We start from the raw sequence: 22534 nt of genomic DNA, 5'->3' as shown, positions 1-22534 counted from the left end.
TTTGACTTTCCTTTGCTGGATCTGGCAGAGCACTTCCCAGTTAGTCCTCCAGTTCTCAGAGGGTTTTCTCTGCTGGTGCTATGGGGTTTGGGTGCTAGCGATACAGGGTCTGGACACTGAGCATCATGTGTGTCCCCATGCTTCCAGCTTTTGGATGGGTTATTTCCCTGACCAAGAAGGAAGAAGTTTGACTTGGGAATTTCTCTTTCCAGTTCCCTACGGGCTGTCTCTGAGGCTGACCCGGCTCTTCACCCAGAACCTGGTGAAGCCGGACACCCGGGAGTGCGAGCAGCTGCGCAAGGAAGTGGAGGACAACGTACGAGCCCGGGGCACGAGGGGGGCTCGGGGTGGGACTGGGGCAGGGCCCCTTCCCTGAGAGCCCAGGCAGCTCTTGAAAGGAAGAAGCAATTTTTCCTCTTTCTGAAAGAAAGCACAAATTTTAAGATCGCAATTGTGAGAATTATCAAAGCATCACGTTGGTGAGATTTGAGGCTTGCTTCGGGGCACGTGGTCTGAAGCTCCTGTTTGGCCTCAGTTTGCAGCCTCTTGCCACCTCCTGGGGAGAAGCCATGGGGTGGTCTCTGCCTGGCGTGGCAGGGAGAGGTGGGGGGACCTGGGGTGGCCAGAGGGCTCTCGTGTTTGCTGGCAGCAGCGTCTGCTCGCTGAACACATCCCTGGTCAGCAAGGGATGTGTTGTGAAAGTCCCTCTTGCTCCTTGCAGCTGAATGACGTTTTCAAGCACATCCCTGGCTGCCACAAGCTCCAGCAGACCAAGTTCAGGTGAGTCACTGGGGGAGAGACCTCCTGCGGGGCAGGGTTCCCCCAGGGCCCTGCTGATGAGGGAGTGGACCAGAGGGCTGGGGTGTGAAATCTGGGGTGCTGGGAGGGAGCGTGGTCTGTGAGACATCCCCGGCACAGGCACAAGCCCGGTGCGGTGCTTCACCCACCCAGGGCTGCAGAGCAGAGCCCACCCAGCTGTGCAGGTGATCTCAGCTGCACCTGGCTTTGGACCTGAGACTCCTACAGACAGGGACAAGTCCTGGTTGCATGGTGCTCAACGGGAAAATTCCCATTGACTTTGAAAGTTTCAGCCCTGTGCAAAGTTACGAGTGCCTGGCGCAGGACGGAGGAGTCTGGGGACGCCGGCGCTGAGCAGGGAGTGTTGTCCCTTCCCCACGGCTCTGACCAGATGTGAATGTTCCCCACGGGCACGTTCCTCATTGCATTGGGAAACCCAGGGCTGGAGGGAGCAGCCAGGCAGGAGGAAACGTGTGATGGGGCCATGGGCTCCGCAGGATGGGTTGGCACCCGCAGGGCAGCTGCCGCAGCTCAGACCTGCACCGGGCTGTGATTCATGCAGAACTTTGTCTCCCCAAATGCGTTAGTCACTCTGATTTGGTTTTTTCCACCCCCAGGTTACAGCCCAATTCTGGGAAAAGGTAAGAGGAACTTGCAGCCCTCTCTTGTGCTGCTTCTCCCTCTTTGTGCACACACGTGTGGGGTGGCTGAATGCCCCCGCACTCGCTAGCCCCTCCAGCTGCTACGCGAGATGAGCTACCCTGGCCTTGGCTCTTACCCGCCTTTCTCTTCCCGCCGGCCACAGGCAGGACCACACCATTGTGGACACAGTGCTCACCGCCCCTCGCTCAGCCAAGCCAGACATCATCAAAGTGACGGAAAAGCACGTTTCCCACGAGGCTTTCAACGACCTGAAGGTTTCACCGGGTTATTACACTGTCACCTCGGACCAAGGTAGGGAGCAGAGCCCAGCGCTGCCTCCTGGCTGGGCAGGGGGCACATTTCCCACCTCTCACCATTGCCCCTTCCCCTAGATGCTCACGGGATGGTGGAGTTCCAAGAGGCCGTGGAGCTGGTTGATGTCCGTGTCCCACTCTTCATCAGGGAGGATGATGATGATGAGAAGCAGCTGCAGGTGGAGGCCATCGATGTCCCCAGTGGCATTGCAGAGATTGGACGCAGGCTTGTCAACATCACCATCATCAAAGAACAAGGTGAAGGGCTGCAACTGTGGCATGAGACGAAGGGTGTTTGTGGGTCCTATGTCCAGACGGACTTGTGTGGTTTCTAAGGAGGGTGCAGACTCCCTACCTGAGCTCCCCCAGATCACAGGCCACAGACTTGCCCAGTGACTCTTATCGTAAGTCACCTGGGTCTAAACTAGAGCATCTTTTAAAGCATCCAGAGAGGGCTGTCATCCCTGGTGACGGAGACCCAAACATTTGACCACCACAGGTTTAGATACTACCAATTCCGTGGCAGATCCAGGGTTGACTGTATGCTTCTGCTGCTCTAGTTCATACGTTGCTGGAGTAAAGTAAACCCTCTTTGCTGTTGTGCTGTGCTTGGGGCAGGTGAATGTCCCCAGCAGTTTGCCTTTGCTTCCCATCTGCTTGTTTTGAGCAGGGAGCAAGAGTCAGGAATGGTAAAGTCTCCAGCCCATGCAGTAATATTTCATACACAGTTCACACCCATGGGCGACAGAAACCCTGTTCAGGGAGGACACCTGTGAGTTTGTAATGTGACTCTTCATGTATTTGCTCTACACATTCCTTCTCTCCTGCCCCTTCCAGCCAGCAGCCTCATCACCTTCTTGCAGCCAGCCTATTCCCACAGCCGCTTTGATAAGGTGGCCAAGATCCCTGTCCTCCGGGAGATCATAGACAACGGGAAATCCCAAGTCACGTACAGGACACGAGATCTCACTGCCAAGAATGGCAGGGTAAGGATGATGCTTCTGGCCTTGGCAGGCAGGAACGAGCGGGCACAGAGGGCTGGGAAGGATCCGGCCCTGGGGCTGCAGAAGAGCAGCTGGTCAGGCTCAAAGGGGATGTGGCTGGGAGAGGGGAGACCCAAGCCTTGAGGTCAGCACAAGGGCAGACATTCCCCTCCATCCCTTGCTCCCCGTGCCTCAGGGACCAGAGAGGCTGCCACTACCTGGGACAGAAGGTACCGGCTGCCCCCTGAGCTGTGGGCACTGGGAGGCAAGTGGGGGTTCACTGGGAGACGAGGGGAAGCTCTCCGGGACCCTTCTCGTGGATGCTGTGGGCTATAATCACACACCTCTTCTTCTCCTCCAGGACTACATCTTCACAGAGGGTGACCTGGTCTTCCAGCCCGGGGAGACCCGAAAGGAGGTGCAGGTCCCCTTGCTGGAGCTGACCGAAATAGATACCCTCCTACACAACTACCAGCTCAAGCAGTTCGCCATCGACCTCCTCCATCCCAAGTACGGCGCCAAGATCGGCCGATACTCCCAGGCCACGGTGACCATCGATGACCCAGGTAGGGGCTGGCAGCCAGGCGGTGGGGAATGGCAGCAGCGGGGTGGGACCCCCACAGCGGCCCAGCCCACCCGAGGTGGTGTGTGGAGCTTCAGCCCTGCTCCTCACCCAAGCAGCGACCATGAGGAGGCTCCTCCAGCTCCGACGGGTAGATTTGGGCCTCCCTCTAGAGGCCTCAGTGGGTACAGACAATGGGTGGGAAGAACATGGATAATCTATGCTGCAAAAGGAAATAGAGTAGATTCTTCATTCCTTTTCCTTGGGGATTTGAATAAAAAGCTATAAAAATAGGGGAGAGGTGGGACTTGCCATGAGATGTGCCTGGTGGTTCCTGTGGCTGCACAAGCAGAGCTGTAAGGGTTGTTGTCATCAAGTGGGTCGATAACATAAAGGTATCTACCACAGTACTGGTCATGAGTACTGGGGGTACAGGAAAGTCCCTTGTCACTGGGCCAACCAGAACCACTTCAGGGGCAGGCACTGAGGCTAGAGAGGCTCCAGAGAGCTCTTGGCTGGACTTGGTGGGTTTCCATGAGAAGCAACTGGGCAACTTGAGAAGGCTCTGCCCATCTCCGTCTTCTCTCGTGGCGGCACAGGGCAGCCAATCAAGACGTTGAAGAATAATTAAATACATTCAGACAGAGCTAAAGATTTTCAGAGGCAAGAAGGTGGTCTCCTCACTTCTTCCTACCTGGACAGCCTGTGAGAAGCAGCAGGAGGTGCAGGACTTGGAGGGTCTGAGCCTGACTCTCGTGCCAGCTTGCTGTGTGGCTTTGGGGGACGTCATCACCAAGTGCCTCAGTTTCCCTTCCCTACGATGGAGATCGACCCCACAGAAATGCTTTGAGAGGCTCACTCGGGATGGCCGGGCAGTGCCGGAGAGAGACACGCTTCCTTCTTTTCCTTCCCCCTGGGGGACTAGCACTGATGTGCCCTTTCTTCCTTGTGTCTGCAGAGGTGGTGGATGGCGTCCCCTCGATGACTGGCCTGGGCCAGGTCTCCCAGTCCCCCAAAGGCCGCCTGAGTGCACCGCTTAATCCCAATGCCCACGCTCACAGCTCCAGGGAAATCCGCTTCAGCTGGTTTCCTCCACCGGGAAAACCTCTGGGATACAAGGTAAGGGGTGAGTGGATCCCAGGAGAGGGTGTGGGTCCCATCCTGGGGGTGTTTCACACACCCAGTCATTTGTGCCAAAGGGATGGTGAGAAGAAACCCAAAGGAGGGAGCAAGCTCACCCCTTCTGGCCCCCTCCATCCTTGAGGGACCATTGCTGGGTGGATGTGGGATTTGCAGGAAAGATTCCTGGTGGGTTCATCTCCTTTCCATCGCTTACCATAAAACGCCCAGACTGTCCTGGCCTTCCATTTCAGAGGAATGGCACAACACCCCAGCTTTCCCAGAGCAGGTCTAGTAAGAGATGGGGTGAAGATCTGAAGGAATCATGGCTTGCTCTTGCTTTGCCAGGTGAAATACTGGATCCAAGGGGACCCTGAGTCAGAAGCCCATCTCATCGATGTCAAAGCACCATCGGCAGAGCTGAGTAACCTCTACCCCTTCTGCGACTACGAGATGCGAGTCTGTGCCTACAACGCCATGGGTGAAGGGGCTTACTCCGACATCATCCACTGCCGCACGCTTGAGGATGGTGAGCAACTCTGCACTTTGCTTCCCACCATGTGGGAGCGAGTTGGTGCCTGTGCATCCAGCATGGGGTCAGGGCTCCAGCTCTGATGGTCTTGGGGATGAGCACTGAGCAGCTCCCACTGCGACCCAGCTGTGATCCGGGGAGCTCTGGGCATCTGTGTGCTCTGGCTCCTGACTTGCAGTAACCTGGACTCTTTGCTCTTGCCTTTCCAGTCCCCAGCGAGCCTGGCCGCTTGGCTTTCAACGTCGTGTCTTCCACTGTGACGCAGCTGAGCTGGGCTGAGCCTGCAGAAACCAACGGGGAGATCACAGCTTACGAAGTCAGTTATGGACTTGTTAACGAGGACAATGGTAAGAGCTCATTTTCTGACGAGGGCAGTTGGGGCAGCTCAGCCAGGCTGAGGGCTGGAGTACACTTTCTGCAGGCTGGGCTGGTCCCAACCAGCAGCAGAACCAGAACAGCTCCAAGCACATTTCTTGTGAAAACTGGGATCTGGAGGGGTCACTTCTTGATGGAGGGAGTACAGAACTCACCACCCAGGATTTAATCCTGCAAAGCCGAGCACTCTCAGTTCCCATTCACTTCCATAGTGTTTTGTGTTGGTTTTCATCTTAAAAACTTAGTTCATAGGTCTAGACTTAGGGCTAGGGTGCCAATAAGATGCTATTTGGTGACACACCAGCAACAGGAGACCTCTGCTGTAGGTTGACTTCAGCGTTCAGTTTGGGAATTTCCCCGAGATGATGTCACGCCTGTCGTGAGCAGCCCAAATAGCTTCTGCACCTTGTCCCAGAGCCAGGCTCTGTCCTGACATCAAACCTCAGCGAGCCTGTTGGCCAAGGGTGGGGTGCTGTGGGGTCCTCTGTATCTCGTGACCTCATGGGTGATGTGTACACCCATATTTGCAGTACCCATTGGCCCAGTGAAGAAGGTGCTGGTTGAAGACCCGAAGAAGCGCATGGTGCTGATAGAAAACCTGCGGGAGTCCCAGCCCTATCGCTACATGGTGAAGGCCAGAAACAGTGCCGGCTGGGGACCTGAGAGAGAAGCCACCATCAACCTCGCTACGCAGCCCAAGCGCCCAATGTCCAGTGAGTTACTGCCCTGCCTGAGTGGGGAGCGCTCCCCATCACCCCAGCTGCTTCACTGCATCCTACCCACTCCAGGCAGTGGAGTGGAAGTGGTAGTGGAAGGCCAACCTGAGCGTGGGAGCCCTGTGTGGTTTTGAGCTGCCTGTCTAACGGCACTTTCCATCTCTTCTCCAGTCCCCATCATCCCTGACGTCCCCATTGTTGATGCTGAGGGAGGTGAAGACTACGACAGCTACCTGATGTACAGCACAGATGTGCTTCGCTCCACAGCTGGCAGCAAGCATCCCAGTGTCTCTGATGATTCAGGTATGTTGCTCTGAGTTTTGTGAAGTCCACTTTTAACATTCATTTTCCTTAACAACAGCTTTCAGCAATGAGCTTCACTGCTCCTTTCCTCCTCATGGAGATGAGGAGATCCAAGTCACAGAGATGGTGGAGATCAGCCTTTCCAAAGCACAGTAGCTGCATCCATGGGAACACTTGACTAGTCACGGTGTAAATAAGACCAGTGCCTCCTTGTCTTAGCCATGAGGCAACGAGAAATCTCAGCGTGGGGTGAAAAAGGAGCTTTTCATGGCCCTCCCTGCTCATCTTCCCTTCCTGTTGCCATTTGGCTGGACCACGAGAGTTACTGTCAGCAAACAAGCACTGGCAAGGCACAGACCTCTGAGTCCCTTGGATGCTCAGAGTCTTGGCCAAGCCAACAGGAGGGAACTCACCAAGTGCTGGGGAGGCACTGGCCTCTCTTCCTCCATCGCTTCACTCTCTGAATGAGGCCGGCTCCCTTGTCTTGTACTGGGCCAACGCGGGGAAGATGGGCCATAAGTGAAATGATGAGGCTTGTCAGTAGGATCTGGAGGGTCTTTCTCAGGGGGGTTCTCCAGGGCCTGGGATCCAGGAGCAAGCCCCTGGTCCTTGCAGGGAGCAGAGGTAATAGGAACGCCAAGAGTTCAACCATCCTGTGTGCACATCAAAGAGTGAGGAAACCTCTCCTGAGCAGAGGACAATTGTCGCAGACTCTTCGTGACAGGGACAGGCGTGTGGTGGGACTTCGACTCTTGCCTTTTGTTGTGATGGACGCAGGGCTGGAAGACAGTCCTAGGGTTGAGGAACCCCATGCATGTCACGTTCCCTCCATCTACCAGTCACACAATGGTTGCACCGCCTGAACTCATCAGCCAACACTTGGCGAGACGGGCTGTGAACGGGTGTCATTCCCACTGGCGCCTGCCCCTTCCCCTCCCCAGCAAGCAGCACGAAGGTGGTGGATAGCCCACTCTGTCCCCTGCAGATCATGCCAACACCAGTGCTTGCGTTGTCCCAAAAGGCTCCAAGTGGAAATATGTGCAGTTGCTGGGAGAAGACTTGGATCTTCGCCGCATCACCTGGAGGCTCCCACCTGAAACCATTCCCCGCCTCTCTGGCAGCAGCCGCCTCTCCTCAGACACCGAGGGTCTCCTCCGTGAGGAGGACAGCGACGTGGCTACTGGCAGCCTGACGAGGAGCGGGACCCTCCGGCCCCAAGCAGGTGAAGGACAGCGTCATTACGGCACTGAGTGTCCTGTCTCGTCCTGCTCTGAGCCGAGGGGCTGGCAGCTGGGGTCTGCCCCAGTACCTGTCCCCTTCCTCCCCTCGTGTGCCCATCCTCGTGTTGGTGTGACGCACTGTTCACGTGCTGTAGTCTGCTTCAAAACCTTGTCCTGGTGTGTCTGCTCACAAGAGTGTCAAGGTAACCCCCATCTCGGCATGGACTTGGGAGCCTGCTAGCAAGTTGCTTCTACAAAAGGCTGGACCTTCAAGGCAGGAGCAAACCCAGATGAGACCTGCTAAGTGCCACCTCGAAGGGCAGCTCCTCACCTTAATTAAGTGCCCTGAGCTTCTGGGCGGATCTACTGGACTGTTAAACAGAAATCACTCTCTCGTGGGTAGCTGATCTCTCCTGGCCTGCTGGGAAGGGATGGGGGTTTGTCAAGGACCAGGACAATGAAGCAAAGTTTGCTTTTCAGATCCAGTTGAGATGGGATCCAGAGTGAGATTTAGAGAAACCGCCTCCATAAAGGGCTGGTTTTCTTCCACTGTCTTTTTTAATCTGAAATTATAAACCTGTGCTTGCGTCAAAGGAGAGATGTAAGAGAACATGGCGAGAACCACAAGGCAGTGCCCCAGCGAGGCCGAGGTCTGGAGTTACCTTGGGCACCATGGGTGTCCCTGGTGCTGGGTGTAGAGCAAAGTCTCCGTTTACCTGTTTGTTTCCCCATCATTGCGTCGGGTGGTTGTGGCTTGTTCTAGATGTAGCGCTCCAGAATGACCTTCCAGAGTGGCTGAAGCTGGGATGCAGCCAAGGCAGGGTGCACCATGATGCCTCCTGCTTCCTCCCCATGGAAGCTGGAACAGCAGCCCTGTCCACAGCCACGTTCCTCATGGTGTTCCCTCTTTCGCAGAGCACTTGCTGAATGGCCAGGTGGACTTCTCCTTCCCTGGCAGTGGCAGCGGCACGCTGACGAGGACAACGAACACCAGCTACCACCAGCTGAGCTCACACATGCAGCAGGAGCACAGGGTGATGGGGAGCTCCTCACTGACGAGAGACTACTCCACAATGCTGATGGGGCACGGTGAGTACTGTGGTGATGGGACCTGTCCTTCCCTTCCACCCCCCTGACTGTTTTTGGACCCATGTAAGTCCTGTTGGGGTGAGGACTGTGTTCACAGCTAAGGGGGCCTAGGAACCAGAGATCTGGGAGGTCGTGTCCTCACCACTGACATGTAGGTGCTTTGCTAAGGCCACCCTGCTCCCAGACCATTTTGGAAAGGGCTCCCATCCCTCATGTGCAGAGTCCTTGGGAAAGGGAGCTACATCCTTATTCTCACACCACGAAGCACTCCGGGAAGAGCACGTGCCTCTTCTTACTCTGTCTAGCAGCATGGTTGCCTTCCAGCTCCACACGTGTACATCAGCTGGTGCTGACAGAAGGTTGCTAAAAGGCTCTTCAAATCTGAGCCTTAAAAAGTTATCTCTGCAGGAGCCAGCACCTGGGCTGAACCCGCTCTGAAGCCTCCAACGGTGTTTTTCTCTCTTTCTCTTGCACCGCTTCTGTAGATTACCCGGGGAGACTCCTCCCTCCCATCCGTGAAGATGCTGGGAGGACAATCCCACGGCCCCGGGATGTGGGTTTCAGGAGCAGGGCAAAGGTGAAGGGTTACTACCCCAGCACTGGCTTTCGGGACTCTATAATCATGACTGATGGGTCCGCAGGGATTTGCAAGTACATAGGTACAGCTTTGTCCAGTGTCTCCTCCCAGCCACGCATCCCATAACAGCCAAGCCACCGGCCGTCCATGAGCTCTTGCCATCCACTGCTCGCCCCAAACCCTCTCTCCATGGCTTGCTGTGTGCTGCACTGATCTTCCTCCTGACCCGGCCTGTGCCTCCATCACACCACCTTTCCATTTGCAGGTGACTTCAGCTGTGTTTCAACCCACCTGGGCTGATTAACACTCACCACCACTGCCACCATGCTCTAACGAGCTGATCAGCTCATTGTCCACATCCTCTTCATTCCTAACAAGCTTCTTGTTCTCAGTCTTACCCCACAGGCCTTTGGAGGACTCTTGGGGAGAACATGTGCTCCATACGAGATGTCCCTCTGCAAGCTCCCTGGCCAAAGCCTATGTCAAAGAGGGGCTTCGTTCCCTAAGTGTCACCTGCCTGGGAGGCTGCTGTGCTCGCCATGAGCCTTGCGTCCCAGTGGGCTGAGTTGGTGGGGAGCCAGGAGCACATGGTCCTGGTCCCATCTAGTTGAACAGTTCCTGCAGGTGTTGGGCTGCTTTAGCTGTAGACTAGGGTTAGTCTTAACAGAGCCTCATCTGAAGATGTTCACGAAGCATTTGGCAGACTAGACAGGGTGCTTTGGGGTGAGCGAGATGGGCCACACACAGGACCCAGGGCCCTGCTCTGGTCTCTCTACAGCAGGGGCCTGAAGCTTACCTGGCCTTGTCCCGCCCAAGGTTGGCATTCCAAGGCCATGGGATGTCACTGTAGGTGTGCAGAGCCAGCCAGTCCCCTCTCATGGCAGGCCGGCTTGCAGAGATGACATCTCGCCACGTTCTCCCTGGACCATCAGGACCATCCCATGCTTGTGTGTGCCACTCCCTCCTCTCCCCCAGTCCCCTTAGCCCCCAGCCCCCAAATCTCCACTCTGACGTTCCCTTTTTGCCTCAGACTCCAGGCTGCCGCTGGGCGTCCCCGACACCCCCACACGCCTGGTGTTCTCTGCCCTGGGACCCACCTCCCTGAAGGTGAGCTGGCAGGAGCCGCACTGCGAGAAGGAGGTGCAGGGCTACAGCGTGCAGTACCAGCTCCTCAACGGAGGTCAGTGAACAGGCGGCCGGTGCCCACCAGGGATTGGTGGTGAGAGTTTCTGGTGGTGGAGAGTCTGGTCTGGGTCTTCTCCTGGGCAACTGGCTCTGGATGACCCTGCTGGAGCAGGGGGGGTTGGACCAGACGACCTCCAGAGGTCCCTTCCAACCTCAACCATTCTGTGATTCGGGGTCTGGTTCCAACTCTGCTCTTTGTGTAGCCTTGAGGAAATGTCTCAGCTACCCCACAGCTCCTGTTCCCCATTTCTGCTGGAGGGACAATTCCTGGGGTTACTTGTGGAGTCACCTCTCCTCCAAAAAAACCTTGGACTAGTTCTCCAATAGCCCCAACATCTCAGTTGAAGGTTTTTTCATCACACTGGACTTGGAGGAAGGATTGCAATGAAAATCTCTTATTTTTACATGAAACTTGGGGCAGTGTTAGTGAAAATGTAATTCTCTTTAGCTGAAAATCCCTGAGTTTTCAAGAAGCTGTTGTTTATCCCAAGCTTTTTTTGGAACAACATCTCGTCCTGTACTGGCAGCTGTTGGTGGCAAGGCGTGATGGAGGTGGCTGGGAGGGACCCCTGGGTGACTTTTCCAGGCAGTTCGTTTGAGATAGCATTTAGGCGAAAGCCGTGGCTCTGTCTGTGTGCCTGCAACATGGTGCTGACATCCCCCTTCCCTGTGCGTCCCAGGAGAGGTGCACCGACTCACCATCCCCAGACCCAGCCAGAACTCGGTGGTGGTAGAGGACCTACTGCCCAACCACTCCTACATCTTCAAAGTGAAGGCGCAGAGTGAGGAAGGCTGGGGCCCCGAGAGGGAAGGAGTCATCACCATAGAGTCCCAGGTGGACCCGCAGAGCCCGCTCAGCCCTGTACCAGGTGAGGTGGGTGGGGGACAAGGAGAAGGGTGGCACTGATGTCTCTCCAGCTATCTACAGTGCTGGCCTTGCTGTTTTCCCTCCCCTTACCACATCCTGAGCTCTCCTTTCCTTCCTTTCATTTAGAAATAGGACCTTCTTCCCCATGCACTCACCTTCCACTAGCTGTCTAGATAGCTGAGACCTTCCAGCTCGTTTCACAAATGCTGTGTGCAGACCCCTCCTGGGCTGCTCCTCGCCACCTTCTGTGGTACTGACCTCTCGCTCGTACCCTGCAGGTTCACCCTTCACGCTGAGCACACCCAGTGCTCCTGGACCACTGGTTTTCACCGCCCTCAGCCCTGACTCCCTGCAGCTCAGCTGGGAGAGACCCCGCAAGCCCAATGGGTCCATCTTGGGCTACATGGTCACCTGTGAGATGCTGCATGGAGGAGGTACAGTATCAGGCTGTGGAAGCCCGGTTCCCTGTGTAGAGCACAAGATACCTCCAGCAAAGGTGACAGCTTGCTGCATTTTTGCTGTGACCAGCAACAAAGTTGTCTGCTTCCATCAGTGCAGACAAAGTGGGGACATGAGGCTGATTCCAGACCTGGGAGCTGCTGGACCCTGATGCTTTGCGTCATTGTATGGTCTGGTGTAACAAATGTGGTGGGAAGAGGAAGGACCTGTAGCTTATTACAGCCCAAACCCAGTGGAGGTTGGTTGTTGAGGGTCACCACTGTACTGAAATCGGGTTGTCTTAACCCTTGGTAGAACTGGGTGTGATCATACAGCCTGCGGGTGGCACGAAGCTTAGGGAAAGCCAAGACAGCAGCCAGAGCTGGGGGGAGTGTTTGGAGGGACTGTCACTCCTGTCTGTCTTCACCGCTGGTACGTCTGTGTGGATTAGGGGAGCCCAGGAATATCTACGTCGAAGGAGACAATCCAGAAACTACCCTGACTGTGCCCCACCTGAGTGAGAATGTCCCATACAAGTTCAAAGTGCAAGCCAAGACCACCCAAGGCTTTGGGCCAGAGAGAGAAGGCATCATCACCATCGAATCTCAGGATGGAGGTACAGTACCATGTCGTTGTGGAGGTGCAAAGATAAAAAACCTCTCAGAGCAGGGAACACAAGGGAGTCCCTTTCCAGCTCTGGTGGTGACTCCATTTTCCGTGAAGGACACGGAGACATTGTCTTCCACGAAGACAATGCTGTGCCTTGTGAGCACTGTCCCAGTCCTCATGCACTGAATGAGGGAGGATCGTGAGAACCTGCCAGTGTTTAATTTACTATGAAACTTCTGTCTTACAGCTTCTTACGCTGCACAGGTGTAAGACCTTCCCAGTCCTCCCAGTTCCTCCTAAGCCTGGCTCTGATGTCAGCAAGAGAAGCCTCCTGAGCTGACTGTTGGTGCTCACTGTGCAGGGTTGAGGAGGTGGAAGCTTCTTGTCGTTTCCTGGCTGACTCGTCCCTTTTCCTTCTCCCCAGGCACTTTCTCCCAGTTTGGAGGACAGCAGTACATGAGAGAAGAAGTGTACAACTTCCCCACCGAATACACCACCAAAACCACCATCAGCCATTCCTCTCTGGATCCCCACTTCACAGGTAGGGGCTTGCTGTCTGCTTTGAAACCCTCGGAAAGCAAAGGGTAACTCTGTTTGTCCAAAGGTCTGAGGGTGCTTTCACCTCAAGTGCCAAAGGCAGGGAGGGAGGGTCCATCAGGTGGGACTGACGAAGAGGACCAGACCCTTTCCGACACCGTGTCCCTGCTCTGCCCCAGAGGCAGCTGCAGTCATTTCCCCATGTGCTGCCCAGTCACAGAGGGAACGCTGAGTTTTCAGAGTCCCCCAGACTATCCCTAGGGACCAAACCATAGCTCTTCCTGCAAGGTTAGATCTCTTCAGAGCAGGAAAAATCAACCATCTTTAATTACAGCAGTGTAGTTGTCCCATGTTGTCCCACTTGAGTTCATGGACTCGTGGGTTCATGCTGCAACATGGAGAGTTTGGGAGATTCATCTTATTGACTGACATAGCAAAGTACTGAAGCACTTGATCTGGGGAGGTTTTCCATCAGTGAAAGTGGTATTTAAGGAGAAACCTCTGCCAGGAATCATCAGGTAGAGCAGATCCTATTCCCTGTGACCCTGTACTTAGCGCGGTGTCCTGACCACCTTCTCGTTGCAGACGGCATGCTCATGACGACCCAGCGAGTGGAGAGCGCCAGCAGCACCCTCACCAAACAGGTCACCAAGGAGTTTGTGAGCCGGACCGTGATGTCCAGTGGGACCCTCACCAAACAGATGGAGAGGCAGTTCTACGAGGCCTGAGCCAGGGCAGGCTGCCCGCCAGCGGGACATTTGTGTTCAGATGGCAGGACTTTGTGGAACGATCCAAGGGTGCTTCATCCAGACGCTGCCGCGGTGCCTGGGCAGCTCCTCCTGTGGGAAAAGACCCTCCATGGCACTTCAAGCTCTGGACCTCTCCTTCGGAGCCCAGCGCACTCAAAGCTCTGGCACAGTTGGGTCACCAAGTGTGTGCTCATCCTTCAGAGCTTCTTCCCCCCGTCCTGCTCTGCAGACTCAGTTCTGCAGGGTCCACAGGGATGTTTTCCATGAACATTCTTCAATGCCCATCCATCCAAATACATCTGCCGAAATTCGGGTGTCTCGATGGCTCCAGCCTCCCCAGATAAATGGAACAGAATGATTTATTCTCAGGTCCTCAGTTTTGAGAGGATCCCAGCTGGCACCATCCTGATTTGTAGAGGGTCACCGTTTCCACCTTTGCTCCAGGCTCTCTGGCAACCTGCCTGTCCACTGGAGGTGGTTATTTTGTTCTGTTTCATTTTTTTTAGGAGAGCTGCAAGGCAGGGGCTTGGGGTAACCTATGCTTTCTTACTGCACCTATTTGTGTCTATCCTTCGCTGCTAACATTTGGTACCACGACAGCAAAGTATAGCCTTTCATTTGTATAGCATTACTCATGATGGCCTCTGATGCATATTTTTTTTTGCATACAATATTGTACAGTTTTCGTAGTACATATATAAATATATATAAACGTATTTTATTATTTTATTAAAAAAATGGAGGTGGATGAGATCTATGCTGAATGTGGAGGCTACACTGGGACTGTGGCTGCTGAGAAACCTGCGTAAGTGGAAGAAATTAGTTAAGGGCTTGACCCAAAGGCCACTAAACCCTGTGGAAAGCCTGGCGATCAGCTGGTGGGCTCTGCCCTGGGCCTGATATCCTCCAGCACCGGAGACTCCAGCAGAAGGCTGCCAGCGGCCAGACCCGCTCGCTGCACAGCATCCACCAGCCCCGTGCTCTCCAGCCGCAGCACGGGCGCGCAGAGGGGCTGGGAGCCGCCTGGAGGCGAGGGATGGCCCAGGTAGTGCTGCCTGGAGCTGGGAACGGTGCCTGGGATTCCTCACGTGGCTGATGCGGAGAGCATGAGATGTTGGGGCAGAAGATGTTGGGTGTCTTTTAAAAGCCCTTTTGCCTAACAGCAACGTCCATAAAGGGACCTGTGAGCCCTCACAAAACACAAGGGAAGAGCAGCCCTGGGAAGAGCAGGCGCTGTCATCATCCTGAGCAAGTCTCTGAGCCTCCTCCAGCCCTCGGCTTTAGCTGTCCTCGCACGGTGCTGGGTGCAGGGCTGAGCTGAGACCTTGCTGGGCCTCCTTTCCTGGCTCTGGGCACGATGCCTGGCGTCTCGCTGCCCTCTGCCAAGGAGAACACTTGGGCCCCACGTCTTGCTGAACGGCGCGTTTCCCTGGCGCGCTTCAGCTGCGCGGGAGCAGGCGAGGAGCTGGCCGAAAGCAAGGATCCTGCCCGCAGCAGCAGCTGCCACCGTTCTGGATTAGAGCTTCCAACCACACCAGCGGCCGCCTGCTCTCCCCGGCAGCATCGCCTGCCTGATGTGGACGCTGGACCTTGGCTTTTTTGTTTTTTTTTTTTTTTTTTTTTTCTTTTTTTTTTTTTTTTCTTTTTTTTTGGACTCGGAAGGAGACTTTCCAGCACTGACACCACCGAGAGCTCCCGCTCCTCTCCGGGCTGTTCGTTTGCGTGGGACAGGTTGGACGTGTTTGAGCCAAAGATGCACGTGGATGAGTAAGGTCCACAGAAGTCTCCAGGACTACAGCTGGAGCTAGGTCAGTTTTGAACTTGGGTCGAGGTACTTCATCAACCCTGTGGTCTTACTGTGCCTTCAAGAAGCACTTATTTTTCCTGAGCAAGTACCAGTGGCGTTAGCCTGCCCGCCTCCCAGCTCCCGTCTCACCTTTGCGGTTGGGGTTTCCTCTCCAGCTGTGCCTCCTCCTGCACAAGGACTCCCTGACCCTTTCCCTGTGCTTTGCGGTCCAGGGTAAAACGCTGAAAACTGCCTAAAAAGGGAGCCCCACTTCCAAGCATTTTAACCAAAGACTATCCTGCGATCCCAGGGAAGAGCACAGCCCGCCAGTGGCCGCTCTCCCGGGCGTCAGGCCATCCCCATGCGCAAGGCGGCTGCGCGCCCAGCCGATGCCTCGCACCAGAACAGCGTCACTCTGTCATTCCCAGCTGGTCCCTGGGGCTGGGGGCGATTCAGCCTTTCCAGCACGGACCCAGCAGCCTGCTCTGACAGCGGGTCTTTGATCAGATGGCTTCCTCTTGCACTCAATAAATGTTTTCTCTACAGTCTGCCTCCTTCCTTTTCTTTAAAAAAAAATTATTTTTTTTTAAATCATCCCCCCAATACCCCCACCTGCAGCAGCAGCAGGACACGTGCCAGAAGCAGATACCCAAGCAGGGGCTTCTGCCAAGCATCAGTGCCTGCTGCTCCTCCACCACCATCCCCTCCTGCGACCGCAGCTCCGGAGGCACTGCTGGACCCCACGGCCCCGGTAATGGCTCGTTACACCAGTGTGAACTGGAGTGAAACCAGTCTCCTCTGAGGAAAGGTCCCCGGTGACTTTGGCATCAGAGCTCAGCTCAGGTGGGCGCGGAACGACTGTGCACATGTTTTGCATTTATTAGGCAAACGGTGCAGACGGACACATCGAATCCCTTGCGAAGCGAGGAAAGCAGCTGCCTCTCGGCGGGGGTGATCCCAGCCCAGGCGAGGTGGTCGCTCCTCTACAGGGGCAGCACCGCTGCCCCTCCGGAGGGTTTGGTGAGGTAGAAGGTGGCTGTGCCGCTGTATTTCTCCTAGGAGACAAGAGGAGCAGTACACGCTGGCGCGCCGGGGCCCTACCACGCCGCAGCAAGAGGCCGGGCTGGGGGATGCCAGAGCCGGGGAAAAGGCCCTGCCCGTCAGCCCAGCGTGCGTCTGGCCCAGCTGCCACTCCAACAGCAGCCAGGTGAGATGCTCTTTGGGGACACTATGCTGCCCTGGTCACTGCCTGGGGTCCCCTGGTCCACCCACAGCATGGGGCGGGGGCCATCAGCACACCCCCAAGCTGACCCTTCAGCAGCCCCTGATCGACTGCTCTCTGACTTTTTCCAACCCCTTTTTTCACCCTGCCGATGCCACCGACCTCCACGGCCTCTGGTGACAGCAGAAACTCGCCGCCAGCTCTGCGCGGTGCTTCCTCGGCTCTGTTTTTCTCCTAACTCATCTGGTGGTCACTGGTTCTTATTTTGGAGGATTTGAGGGTCAGTTCCACACTCACCCTAGCTACGCCCTTCGCTGTTTTGTAACTCCTGGTCACTGTTCCCTCTTTCCCAGCTTCTCATCAGACAGCAGAGGCACAGCCCTTTCGGTCTCCCCTCATTTCAGACACCTTCTTTAACCCACCCCGGCTATTTACAGGGCGCACCGCGATCTCATACAGCAGCAAAACGAGGCTCTGCCTCATTCACAGCGCCAGTTTCCTGACATCCCATTTTGCTGGCGTTTTCAGCTACCAGTGCACGCCGAGCTGCTGATTTAGAGAACATTGATGATGGCACTGAGATCTTTCCCGGGCTGTAACCGCCGGCATTAAGCTCAGCATTGCCTAAGCTTGGCTTGGATTCTTTTCCCTAGATAGATTTAGCCTTCCTGAAGCTCACCCAGCACCTTTTCACTCGCTTCCTCAAGGCAGTAAGGTCCTTGGGCAGTGCTCTGCGACCAGCACGGTGCTGAACTGCCTGCGAGAGCTCAGCGGCACCAGCAGCCTTGGGGCTACCCCTGCGCGGCCCTGGATGGGCTACACCAACCCAGGAGCGCAGCTTCAGCAGCGTCCCCGGGCCATGCCCCGAGCGTTTCCTTGGGATCTTTAAGTCAATCCCCTGGCACTCTTCTGCCACGTACCTGGATGTGGTGCTGGGCTCTCTCTGCAGCCCCAGCCTCCAGCAGCGTCACCGTGCAGCCTCCGAAGCCTCCCCCCGTCATCCTGCTGCCGTAAACGCCATCAACCTCCAGGGCTGCCGCTACCAGCTCGTCCAGCTCCGGGCAGCTCACTTCATAGTCGTCCCTGGAGGGAGGAGACCCATGGTCAGCCCTGTCCTGCACCCTGGCCGCAGCCCCTGCACCACGAGCAGCTGAACCATGCTGCTTTGTGCATCCATTGCCGTAGTGACCGGCAGCAATGCAGGATGCCACGGATCCCTGAAGGGGAAGATGGAGGAAGGTGTCCCCCCATCGGCTGGCTCTCCGAGGAGAAAAAGTAATAAGTGTAATTATTAATAGTTTCCGACAGATGGCTCCCGAAGTACAGAGGTGACGGCAATGCTGAGTACAAATACCAGACTGGTGTCATGACCAATAATTTTATCACACCATAAACCAGTCTTACACAGTACAGCAAAGCAATAACCTTAATCCAGCTCCCAGAGGTGAGAAACAGCACGTAAATACTGATAAACAGCATATACGGCAAGTAAGGTGTTACGTAGCACAACTCTGAGAACAAATACAACAACTTTGAGAGCAAATAAATCAACATTGTGACCAGCGACTACTAAACTAATATAATGAATGCTCATAACAAATTTGTTTTAATGACAGATCTGCCCAGAGCACGTTGTCTCAGCCCTTCGTGCCCCACGTTGGGCATCAAAAAGACTGTTGGGGTTTAACCCTGCAGGCAGCTCAACCCCACAGAGCCACTTGCTCGCCCTCCCCTCCCCGGTGGGACAGGGGAGAGGATCGGAAGGGTAGAAGCGAGAAAACTCGTGGGCTGAGATAAAGACAGCTCTTTGCTGCGCACGCAAGCCGAGCAAAATGAGGACTTCACTCAGTACTTCCCCTCGGCCGGCGGGTGCTCAGCCAGCTCCAGGGAAGCAGGGCTCCAGCACGTGTAACCGTTACTTGGGGAGACAAACACCATCACTCCCAGCGTCCCCCCTTCCTCCTTCTCCCCCAGCTCTGTGTGCTGAGCATGACGCCATACGGTGTGGGACAGCCCTGGGGGCAGCTGTCCCGGCCGTGCCCCCTCCCAGCCCCTTGTGCCCCCAGCCTGCTCGCTGCGGGGTGGGGGAGAGGCAGAAAAGGCCTGGACCCTGTGTAAGCCCTGCTCCGCAGTAACTAAATCAGCCCTGTGTTGTCAACACTTTCCAGCACAAATCCAAACCATAGCCCCGTGCTAGCTACTGTGAGGAAAATTAACCCTATCCCAGCCCAAACCAGCATGCTGCCTTAAGCGCACACCTACACAAGTGAGACTGCGAGCACTGGGACCCGCTGGGCGCTGCCGTAAGCGGCGCGCGTCTGTAACATACCTGACCTCGTCCCAGCACCCCCTGGCACGGAGGCCTGTGGGGCTTTTCCTAAAACTCCCCGGCAGGCTGAGCCGCGAGAGACATGGGGCAGGACACGGCTCTGGCTGCCCCCGCTGCGGGGCCCACGGGCAGGGGAACCCAGGAGGACCCGACGCAGCCTGCCCTGCCCCAGGGTGGGCACATCCTCACCTGAGGGAGTTGTGACTCTCCACCATCAGTCTCCCAAACGTCTCGTAGTCCCTGTCCTGCAGCGCTCGCGCTGCCTGGGCTGTCCGTGCTATCTCGCCGATGACGTGCCTGGCCCGCCGGTACACCTCCTCGCCCAGCCTGCTCCTGGCAGCTGCGGAGACACGCATGCCCCTGCAGCAGAGCCGCTCAGGTCTGCGGGATGCTGCTGGGGACGAGCACAGCCGCATCCTGCAACCATCCCATGCCAGAGCTTCTCTACTTGCAGCACGGTCCCATCCCGGTGCGTGCACCCAGCCGTCCCAGGTGCTGCCCCACGGTCTCAGCCCACGCCATGGGGCACTGAGCTCCCGCTGCCCCGAGGAGCAGCCAGAGGCAAGGGAGGGACCGTCCCCACCTTCCAGCTCGGCCATGGTGGCATCTCGCAGGCTGGCCTTGCCAAGCGCCGCTGCCGCCTCCTCGCACTGCCGCCGGCGCGTGGGGTACTCGCTGCCCGTCAGCGTGTGCCGCACGTTGGAGTTGGTGATGAGGACGGCCAAGCTGGCATCGGTCAGCGGGACGAGGACAGTCTCCAGGGACCTGCAGCGAGAGCTCAGTGGGGGCCATGTGCCCATCCCCCCGCCCGCTCCAGCCCTCGGCCCCCCGGGTGAGGCCACGCAGCAGGCAGCTCCTGCCTCCGCAAAGTCCAAGTGGCTTAGGGTTTTGCTCGAGCATTTCACTCCCTCCCAATTATTAGTCCCATAATAGACCCCGACGACTTTGCGGGAAAGAGCCCAGGCAAGTAGCAGAAAGGATGCGGGAGGAGGAATCAAGACACAAGAATTAAAATGCAGGGAAGCCCAGCCCCAGGATGACATTTTGGGCTGAGTTCAGGGGTTAACCCTTCCCTGCACTCCTGCATTTATGTCATGACCACGGGACCAGCTCGGCCCCCCCGCCCGAGGAGGTGGGCACGGCGCAGCGAGCTCGGCGCTCGGCCCTGACCTGCAGTCAATGAGCAGTGCGTGGCCTTCCTTGCCCATCACGGATATGAACTGGTCCATGATCCCGCAGGGCATGCCGGCAAATGTGTGCTCCGCTTTCTGGCACGCCAGCGCCTTGGCTACCATATCACCGTCATCTGTGCCAGAGCAGAGAGATGGAGGTTAGCAGCTCTGGGACCTTCGCCCCTTGCCCTGGAGCAGGAGGAGCAAACGTGAAGGGAAAGGGTTGCTTTCCCATGGACCGGGGTTTTGCTAAAGCATCAGCTGCAGGCGCTTGCTCCCGCACCAGTGCACAGCATCTGTGCGAGCACGGGTCCCCAGGTCCAGCTGGATGCGATAATTTGACACTGGTGTCTCAGATCTCTCCATTTTTGGGGATATGAGAGTGGGAAGAAGATGCTCCCAAGGGGAACACCCTCTCCTTCCCCCCACCAGCCCCAGGGGTGGGCCGTGGGCTTTAGAGGCATGGGCAGGTCAGGCTGGGTGAGCCGGAGGAGCCCCGCAGCCACGGTGGTGCCAGCTCCGGCTGCGGCGGGGGGCTGTGACCCACCCCACAGCGGCATTTCCCCGGGGGCTGCGGGATCTTGCTGAGGGCACCCCCCTCATCCTGGCACCCACCCGGGAACGGAGGCGCCGGGGCCAGGAGCGGCTGCTGCCTTACCGGGGCAGAGCTGCTGGAGGAAGGTGTAGGCAGCCACCTCCAGAGCGGCCGAGCTGGAGAGGCCCCCGCCCAGGGGGATGTCACTGGCGACCACGGCGCTGAAGCCCGGCACGGGACCACCTGCGGGAAGAGAAGGGAGGCAGGGGGCCGTGCCCCACAGCTGGCGGGGAACTGAGGGAGAGGAGCCCCTGCCCGATATCCCATTTTAAAAGGCAGGGTGACCTTTGGAGCTGAAAGCGCCTCTGCTGGCGCCTGGCCCCAGGATTGTACCGGCACTGGAAGAGCCCCTGGAGCACACCAAAAGCCGGGCGCCGAGCACCGGCCCCGCGCGAGGGCGGCTCTACGCCGCCCAGCAGCCTGGGCCTTACCCCGGTAGTGCTGGATGACGCCCTTGACGTAGTTGGCCCAGCGAGGCTGCCCCGGGCGCAGAGGGCTGCCTTGGCGGGGGGCCGGGAACTGCACGCTGTGGGGCTCGTCCGCCTCCGCCGAGGTGGTGAGGATGGAGATGGTCCCATCCTGCGTGGGGGATCCCACCAGCACCGTCCCCAGCTGCAGGGCCTGGGGGGGGAGGTGGGCTCAGGCCCCGCGGCACCCCTTGCAGCATCCCCACTGCTGGCAGGGGACTGTGGCCGCTTCCACCCACAGCTGGCAGCACCCACCACGCGTTACCCTTAACTCTGCCCGCGCGGAGCTGCCAGCCCCCACCGCACGCTCCGGCTCATCACAGCATTAAACCTTCTGGCTATTTAATGCCACACAGGGTCAGTCTTAGCACCAAAATGTTGTGACCGACCGCGCCGGCTCAGTGCCGGGGTGCTGGCTGCCGGGCTCCGGGGGAGCAGCAACCCCCGGCGGGGCCAGGGCCGTGCGAGGCTCCGGGGAACGCAGCTGACCTGCTCCCACGCTCCTCGGCCTCAAAATGATCAGCTGTAGGTTTGCTTTAGGACGGAGCGGGGGCCTCCCCGCCGAGCCGAAGGAGTTGCAGGAAGCCCCAACGGCTCCGAACCCTCTCTGCCACCCAAGCGCCGCTCTCCGGGAACGGAAAATTGTTGAAGAGGCTTCAGCCCCTGGACGAGGCGGTCGGGGAGGGGGAATCGCGTCCCCCCCGCAGTGAGCTCGGAGCCGGTGCTGCCCCCGGTGCTCCGGGTCCTGCTCCGAGCTGCGGCGGGGCGGGGATCCCGGGCGAGGGATCCCGGGGGGAAGGCGGCGGCCGGGCACCCCCGGAGGCTGCAGGGGGACGCGGAAGGGCGGCCCCGAGGGGGGCCGGGGCCGGGGCGGCGGAGCACGGCCCTTACCATGGGCAGCACGAAGCCGCCGTTGTAGTCGGTGTGCTCGCCGATGAGGTTGACCCGGCCGGGGGCCCACGCCGCCAGCGCCGCCGCCCCCCCGAAAGCCGCTCGGTGCGCCCGGCGGGCGGCCGCCAGCAGCGGGGCCGAACCGGGCCCCGCCACCGCCTCCGGCTCCGCCATGGCCGCTCCGCTCCGCTCCGCCCCGGCCCCGCTCCGCTCCGCCCCCGGCCCCGCACCGCCCCCGGCCGGGCTCGAACCCGCGGCCCCCTCAGCCCCTTCCCGCGGGCGTCGCGCCTATGGCCGCCTCTGGCGGTGCCCGGCCCGGGGACCTGTCCGTCCCCGTCCGTCCCCGTCCGTCCCCGTCCGTCCCTGTCCCTGTCCCTTCCGCCATCCGTGTCCCCGTGCCCGCCTCGTCCGTATCCATGGTCAGATACACGTGTACGTGCGTGCACCGGCGTCTCT

The 22534-nt window shown here is 57.7% G+C and overlaps 2 protein-coding genes across 7 annotated transcripts in view; one reads left to right on the top strand and one right to left on the bottom strand.

Moving 5' to 3' along the window:
• ITGB4 (integrin subunit beta 4) overlaps window positions 1–15947 on the top strand; it is a 30701-nt gene extending 14754 nt beyond the window's left edge. For 3 of the 6 annotated variants that reach the window (XM_087751009.1, XM_087751010.1, XM_087751008.1), the window contains 21 exons: window positions 213–316; window positions 722–780; window positions 1416–1439; window positions 1604–1752; window positions 1833–2012; window positions 2592–2740; window positions 3099–3303; window positions 4258–4418; window positions 4767–4947; window positions 5160–5297; window positions 5856–6038; window positions 6213–6344; window positions 7366–7566; window positions 8480–8653; window positions 9139–9312; window positions 10261–10410; window positions 11096–11284; window positions 11562–11717; window positions 12173–12337; window positions 12755–12871; window positions 13453–15947. In XM_087751009.1, the coding sequence (XP_087607135.1) occupies window positions 213–316; window positions 722–780; window positions 1416–1439; window positions 1604–1752; window positions 1833–2012; window positions 2592–2740; window positions 3099–3303; window positions 4258–4418; window positions 4767–4947; window positions 5160–5297; window positions 5856–6038; window positions 6213–6344; window positions 7366–7566; window positions 8480–8653; window positions 9139–9312; window positions 10261–10410; window positions 11096–11284; window positions 11562–11717; window positions 12173–12337; window positions 12755–12871; window positions 13453–13595 (3134 nt within the window). In that variant the 3' untranslated portion in view covers window positions 13596–15947. The remainder of the gene's footprint in view (window positions 1–212; window positions 317–721; window positions 781–1415; window positions 1440–1603; window positions 1753–1832; window positions 2013–2591; window positions 2741–3098; window positions 3304–4257; window positions 4419–4766; window positions 4948–5159; window positions 5298–5855; window positions 6039–6212; window positions 6345–7365; window positions 7567–8479; window positions 8654–9138; window positions 9313–10260; window positions 10411–11095; window positions 11285–11561; window positions 11718–12172; window positions 12338–12754; window positions 12872–13452) is intronic. The other 3 variants (XM_087751011.1, XM_009476614.2, XM_087751012.1) reach the window with 3 other exon arrangements.
• Window positions 15948–16258: 311 nt separating this feature from the next.
• Window positions 16259–22262, bottom strand: GALK1 (galactokinase 1). Its single transcript, XM_087751022.1, has 8 exons — window positions 22079–22262; window positions 21152–21341; window positions 20784–20903; window positions 20124–20259; window positions 19537–19718; window positions 19143–19293; window positions 17545–17707; window positions 16259–16457 (listed from the first exon to the last, which is right to left on the bottom strand). Exons 1-8 carry the CDS (start codon window positions 22250–22252, stop codon window positions 16386–16388), a joined length of 1188 nt encoding a protein of 395 aa, XP_087607148.1. The 5' UTR covers window positions 22253–22262; the 3' UTR covers window positions 16259–16385.
• Window positions 22263–22534: the final 272 nt, after the last annotated feature.

The sequence above is a fragment of the Nipponia nippon genome, unplaced genomic scaffold (genome assembly GCF_047370975.1).
Source record: "Nipponia nippon isolate SJK-2023a ecotype South Korea unplaced genomic scaffold, ASM4737097v1 scaffold_14, whole genome shotgun sequence".
Lineage (NCBI taxonomy): Eukaryota > Metazoa > Chordata > Aves > Pelecaniformes > Threskiornithidae > Nipponia > Nipponia nippon.
This window is presented reverse-complemented; position numbering and strand designations above follow the sequence as displayed.